Source organism: Akebia trifoliata, unplaced genomic scaffold, assembly GCF_017979445.1.
Source record: "Akebia trifoliata isolate Shusen 1 unplaced genomic scaffold, ASM1797944v1 Contig00237, whole genome shotgun sequence".
NCBI lineage: Eukaryota > Viridiplantae > Streptophyta > Magnoliopsida > Ranunculales > Lardizabalaceae > Akebia > Akebia trifoliata.
The window spans coordinates 5,401-11,962 of record NW_028236888.1 but is presented as its reverse complement, the minus strand read 5'-3'; the positions used below and the strand labels follow the sequence as shown (position 1 = coordinate 11,962).

The 6,562-nt window shown below is 34.7% G+C and overlaps 1 protein-coding gene across 3 annotated transcripts; it reads left to right on the top strand.

Moving 5' to 3' along the window:
• The first annotated feature begins 1,385 nt into the window (after nucleotides 1-1,385).
• On the top strand, nucleotides 1,386-4,862 carry LOC147381824 (transcription factor BC1-like). 3 transcript variants are annotated; one of them, XM_086429921.1, is made up of 8 exons: nucleotides 1,395-2,097; nucleotides 2,225-2,404; nucleotides 2,511-2,576; nucleotides 2,705-2,773; nucleotides 2,874-2,957; nucleotides 3,066-3,218; nucleotides 3,338-3,442; nucleotides 4,381-4,852. In XM_086429921.1, the coding sequence occupies exons 1-7, from the start codon at nucleotides 1,747-1,749 to the stop codon at nucleotides 3,422-3,424; spliced, it is 990 nt and encodes a 329-aa protein (XP_086286047.1). In that variant the 5' UTR covers nucleotides 1,395-1,746; the 3' UTR covers nucleotides 3,425-3,442; nucleotides 4,381-4,852. The 3 variants fall into 3 exon arrangements, with proteins under 3 accessions (XP_086286048.1, XP_086286047.1, XP_086286046.1); XM_086429920.1 differs by having other exon boundaries at nucleotides 1,396-2,097; nucleotides 3,338-3,446; nucleotides 4,381-4,851; XM_086429922.1 differs by lacking the exon at nucleotides 2,225-2,404 and having other exon boundaries at nucleotides 1,386-2,097; nucleotides 3,338-3,446; nucleotides 4,381-4,862.
• The last annotated feature ends 1,700 nt before the right edge of the window (nucleotides 4,863-6,562 follow it).

The following is a 6,562-nucleotide window of genomic DNA, read 5'->3' as shown; positions in this document are numbered from 1 at the left end:
GTGGCGACTCCCTATTCCCTAAAAATCCTCCAATATTCATCACACCCTTTTTATTATTTTAGTAAAAAATGTCAAGGCGATTTCACACACCTCCTATTCATCTGAATGTAATAGTGATTGGTTTCTATTTATTTAGACTAAAAATAAATCTAGATGGTAAATAGTACGTGGTTGATAAGTGGCAATGGCAGGGAACCACAGATCTTTTTCCTTGTGTATCCCCAAGAAAAAGATTTATGATTTTGTGTCCTTGCTGCATCAGTCGCAACCGTCGATTTATCACATCTCATTTATTTAGTGTAATGATTCTAACTCAACTCTGAGAGACTAACTAAAAAACTCATTGACGTGGCATGTGTAAGAACTATAGATTTTTCCCCTTAGGATACAAAACTGCACATTCCCATAAAATATGTGTAGTTGTGTCTCTTGAGGGAAAAAATCTATGGTTCTTGCACATGCCACGTCAGTGAGTTTTTGAGTTATTTTGTCAGGTTGAGTTAATTAGAAAAGCAGCACTCATTTATTTGCTCAATACTTTCTCTAAAATATCTCACAATTTGAAAAGTGTAATGATTTGATAATTATAGTCGTTGAAATACATTGACACTTAAGGTATGTTTGATTGCACATGGAAAATAGGGTGGAAAATCAATTTCCATGGAAAATGACATTTTTCAAGTGTTTGATGGCACATGGAAATGGAAATCATTTTCCACCCCATTCAAAAAGTCCACTAAATCATGGATTTCACTTTCCCACCTATATGGGTGGGAAAATGAAATCCACCCATATTTTCCATCCTCAATTCTTCCCTACCACCACCACTATCACCACCACCACCACCACCACCACCACCATTACACTAACCTCGCCGTCGCCGTCGTCTTCATCGCCGTCATCGTCACCGTCACCGTCACCGTCGCCGTCGGCTCCGTCTCCGACCGCCTTCTTTATCTCTCTCTCTTCTTCTTCTTATTCTCCATCCCTCACCTCCTCTGCCACCACCACCACCACCACGTTTTCCCCCCATCTTCCTCACTTACCTCCGTTGTCGCCGTCACTTCCGTCGCCGTCATCGTCGCCTTTGCCTTCGCCGTCACCGTCGCCACATCCTCCCCCTTTCCTCTTCCTCGTCATCTTCTTCTTCCTCTCCCCCTCCTCTCATCTTCTTCCTCCTTCTCCTTTTCTTCTTTTTTCTCATATTTTTTCCATGATTTTATCCAAGTGAAATCAAACAATGGAATTTGATTTTCCAACCCTACCTATTTTCCACTATTAATTTTCCATGGATTTCAAATTCCATGGAAAGTGACTTTCCATGCAATCAAACATACCCTTAATGGAATTTCCTTTTGTTGCCAATGAAAAATTAAAGAATTTGATCTCCTTACAATTTTACAAATGATTGTGTTTTTGGGTCGATTTAAAAACAGGGAACTGAAATGGTTTTACCATGTTCTATTCCCTTAAAGGTAATGAAATGGAGAAGTCTAGATTTAAACCTTGGATCTTTAGTGCAGAGAGAGAGAGAAAGATTGAGAAGACAAGTCAAAGTTTGCATGGACTTATAAGATTCTACAATTTCCTGTCTTTTGCTCTCTCTGTCTTCTCATCTTTATATAAACCAAGTCTGTGGTTTCTCACAACCACACCTTCCTCTTGATTACCTTCTTTCTTTCTTCTCTCAGTCCCTTCTCTGCACTCATTTTCTACTGCACCTTTCATTTTATTCTGGGCTCTCAAATGGCAGCCTTTTCATATCAACTCCCTTCTTTTCTTCTTGACACAGTTTTCCTTCCAATCAATCCCAATAAGATGTCTGGTTTTATGGAGGAAGGATACATAAATTCCTCCACCTCTTCATATTTTTCTTATTCTTTCCCATCTCAGCCTTTTCAAGAGAATCCAATTCATGATGTTAGAGTTCTTGAATGTAGTGATATTGGATCTTCTGTGATTGAGAAACAAAAGACAGATCCATCATCAATGGTTGTTGATCTTGAAAGTGGTGATCAGGTCACTCAGAAGGATACTCAAAAGGAAAACAAGAGGAAAAACAGAGATGGGTCTTGCTTGAGTTCTGCTGCATCTAAGGTAAACTAGTCCAACTTAAGCTTCAATTCATTCGAATTGTGTAATACAAATCATGGGTAGTTCTTGATTTCTCTTATTTTGTTGAGTTTGATTCTTATTATGAAGTTCATTTTTTTAGGATCCAAAGAAAGCTAAATCCTGGAAACAAAAGAAATGCATTGGTAGTAGTTTGAAAGAAACAAATGAGAAGAAGAACAAAGCTGATAAAAAAAATCAGAAGAAAGTAATTGAAAATCCCCCAAGTGGTTGTGTTCATGTGAGAGCAAAGAGAGGTGAAGCAACTGATAGCCACAGCCTTGCAGAACGGGTAGATTTCCTTTATGCACCCACAAAGAAAATAACCTAAATTCCTACTGAAACTAAACTAGGGAACCCAACTTCTTATATTAACAATTTTCTAAATTTGTTTTCAGGTAAGAAGAGAGAGAATCAGTGAGAGGTTTAAGATGTTGCAAGGTCTTGTTCCTGGCTGTGACATGGTAGCATTCAAATTCTATCTTATAAGTTTTGTTTTTTAGTGTTTGTTGTCTTGAAAATTAACATATAATTTTTTCTTCTTCTCCTCATTTGAGAGTTGACATTTTTCATGTGGTTTGATGTGTGATAGGTGACTAGCAAGGCCCTTATGTTGGATGAGATAATCAATTATGTGGAGTCCCTACAGTATCAAGTGGAGGTAATTAATAAAAGTTCCAAATAATATCAGATTTTTATTTTTATATCTTTGTTTACAAAACCAAACTGAAAACCTGATGTTCACTTATTTGATCTTTCAGTTCCTCTCTCTGAAGCTTGCTTCAATGAGTCCCATGTTCTATGACTTTAAAGTGGATCCAGGTGCTTTCATGCTGAAATCAGAGGTATATAATAATAATAAACAAACTCTATGTTTATTAATTATTATTATTATTTCGCCATTTTTCTTTATTGAGCCTAATGGGTTCTATGTTTCCAACATGAAATTTCAGAAATTGACATCCGTGCAACAATTCATCCCTACCCCAACCACATCTTTTGCTGATATTACAACCACCTTGGCCACAGCTAATAACTATCCTCATCAAGACAACTCAGTTTCTTTTTTACTTCAACAAGGGCAAAGATCAAATGCCATCCATCAGGTATTTTACTAGAATTCCCATCCTACCCTTTGATCTCTCTACTTAGAGAATCCAAAATAAAAAGATTAAGATATGAAAACCCATGCATCTGCTAACACTGATATAATTATAATTTTCAGGATGGAAATCTATTATGGCATTTGGATGATCTGAGAGAAAGGTCTATTAAGCAACCGGCCTTCACCAACTTGTGTTCTTTCCAGTAAAATCATCCCCCCACAGTGGTAGGTAGAGCCTCAGATTTCTTTTTCTTTATGACCGGTATCCGACCATAGGTCCTTAATTAGATTGGGTGCGCTAAAGAACCAGTCTCAAGCATTAGTGAACCAGCCGTGGCTTTTGTAATATTAACAAAAGAGTCGTGATGAATGCACCCGGTCTTAGTATGCGGCTGAGGTGACAAGGGCATAGAATCATAGATAATCTTCATCGGGGTACGCAAGAAAAAGATATGTGGTTCTGCACCCTTGCCACATCAGCCATGTACCCGACCATCTGCATTTATCATTATTATTAACAAAAAGGTTAGATGCTCCGTTTCATATATTGTTTAATTTTAGTAAAACAGTTAAATATCAAATTCTCTATTTAATTATTTTCCTTTTCTGTGAACCTACATTCAATACAAGGGCATAAAGGTAAAATCATCAGATTTTGATAAAATGATGGTGCATCCAAAACTAATAATAATTACAAAATCGGATACATGACCATTTTCATAAAAACATTGGTTCTGGTGACTCATGATAAACGACATGATCGTGAAACATGAGATCCAATATTGAAATTTAAATGTATCCCAATATCACACATCTCGATGATGTTTATCCCAATAATAGATGTCAACCATTGTATTTTGGGTTGTTACGGTCGAGATCATGTATTATTTTTTTTTTTCTAGGAATCATTCTTTATGAGTTAGGGTCTGACCCTTTTATAAATATTAATATAATGGCTGGTTCAGTAATTTCGGCAAAATATCTTGTTTATCGCGTTAAATTAAGAGAGCTACTATTGCAACACCATCTTTTACTAATACCACACCAATTCCTATATAAATCATTAAAAAATTGTACACAGTTGGTGTGGCATTAGCAACTCTTGTCCTTTTTGAAAAAAAAATTAAAATTTTCTGTTTTGAGTTACGTATTTATCTTAACAGGAGCAATCAGAAAGAAAGCAACTCAAATAAACCAACATGAGATCTAAAGCTGCTATCCTCTCGGTACCATCAGTGAATTCCAATGGAATGGGATTATCCAAGTAAAGTAGATTGAAGGGGTCTTTGTCTTCAAATATAAGACAATATAAATGGAAACAAAAAAAGCAGCACAGTTGCAGATCAACAAAATAAAACCAGATCTTATGAAGATCCTTATCCTTTGTTGCTTTACATTTGACTCCCAAGTCTCAAGCACCAGTTCCAACTTCCAAGTTCCTGTGGTGGTTAAACTTAGGGACTTATTGTGTAAGAATAATTACAATAAGACTGTATAAATTAATTTTCATTGTATTGTTATATTATTGTGATTCTTATTATTTCTCTTTCCTTATAACTTATCAGTTAGAAAGTAAAGAGAAGGTGTTGTTTTGCAATACAGTGACTGCCCACAGCCCATTTGACTAAGTATGTTGTGTATTTTTTGGTTTTATATGGAGGAATCTTCTCTATTTTGTTATTATAGTTAAGGTTGTACAGGTGAAGTCACTATCCACTATCGTAATTGTTGTGAACAGTGAGGACATAAAATCTCTGAACAAAATCTACAAGAAAACTTTTCCTTGTTACAAGTTGAACAATTTGACAAGGGGAGCCAGAAAAAATATTAAGGAAATATAAAGAGACCCACTACTTGTCGTCCACAAGTTGTGGTTGCACTCCAACCTAAAAATATATTCAAGTTTTAATTCTACTAATTAGTATGCCATGGAAGGATTTTTTTTTATTTCCTTCGACCCACTCCATTCTTCCCTATTCCTACTCTCTTGGCATTGTTGCTAAACACAGTCGCAAGCATCTTTTATCGGTGTTAGTCATAGTATGGAATGCAATCCATTGAAGAAGAAGAAGAAGAAGAAGAAGAATAAGATGATGATGAAACTGATAAACGCACAAAATAATGATGTTTACCACTAATAGTACATTAAAATATGGTAAATTCGATGTCAAGGCCCGGAGAATTTGCTTGGATTTAGAAAAATTCGACTGATTATGGTGTTGAATTTACCCATTTTTCATGTGGTGTAATTTACTATGATCATGTAATATTAAGTTTAATTTTATTTTTTTTAGGTGTTGTCGTGTTGAGGCACTAAACATAAAAGAAGCGTTAGTGATGGACTTTTGGAGAAGAAAACAATGGCTAAAGGAATGAAGATGGAATTTAAAGAAAAATAAAGGGATAAAAAAAAACAAAAAACAAAAATATTAGAGTTTACTTCCCATACGTAAATCACTCTCTCTCCTCCTTTTTCTCTTTATTTCTCTCTCCTCCACATCATCATCTCCATACTCCTATTTTTTATTTTGTCTCTCCTCTTTTGGATTTTTTTCTTCTAAATTTTTCTCTTTCTAATTATTCTTTTACTCTACCAGAGCCATATACCTATGATACATCTAAGATGACAGTTGTAAAACTTTGCTACGCCACATGCCATGTCAGCAATAATATATAGATTAGACAATACCCCAAGTTAGTACGGGTGCCAATGGGTATCCATTTAATCGAAACCAAATTAGAATCAAAATCGAATACCTCGGTTTTACATCCCTTTTTTTTTTTAATCAATTAGAATCAGGTCTAAAATGGAATCAAACCAATAGGCATCGGAATCATTAGGTTCTATCCAATGGGTACTCACGGCTACCTAGAATTGATTTATTTTGTCATTTCTTTCCATGCTATAAATGATTTAAGGTATTTTTTATTTCAAAAATAAATGCATGTTATATAAAATTCTTCAATTTTTCATATAAATTATCTATCGAAATTTAAAATGAGTTACTCTTCTAAAAATTTATTACTTTTAACAAAAATAAATTTAATTTTTGAAAAAAATAATTAATTTGTATCTTAAGTATAACAACTTATAACTAAGCTAACAATTTTGTTGATACTATGTTAATTTTTTGAAAGGAAATTTTTTTATAATGATTTGAAATACTTTTTTTTATCATCCGATTCTTGAGAACCGGAACTGATATGTACCCATGATTTTTGGTAGTTCTGATTCTAGTTCCATTTATTTTGGAACTAGACTTGGAACCAACAAAAACTGGAACTGAACTAGTATAATGGTTATGGTTCTAAGTTCCTTAGGAACTGAATCGGAACCAACCCATT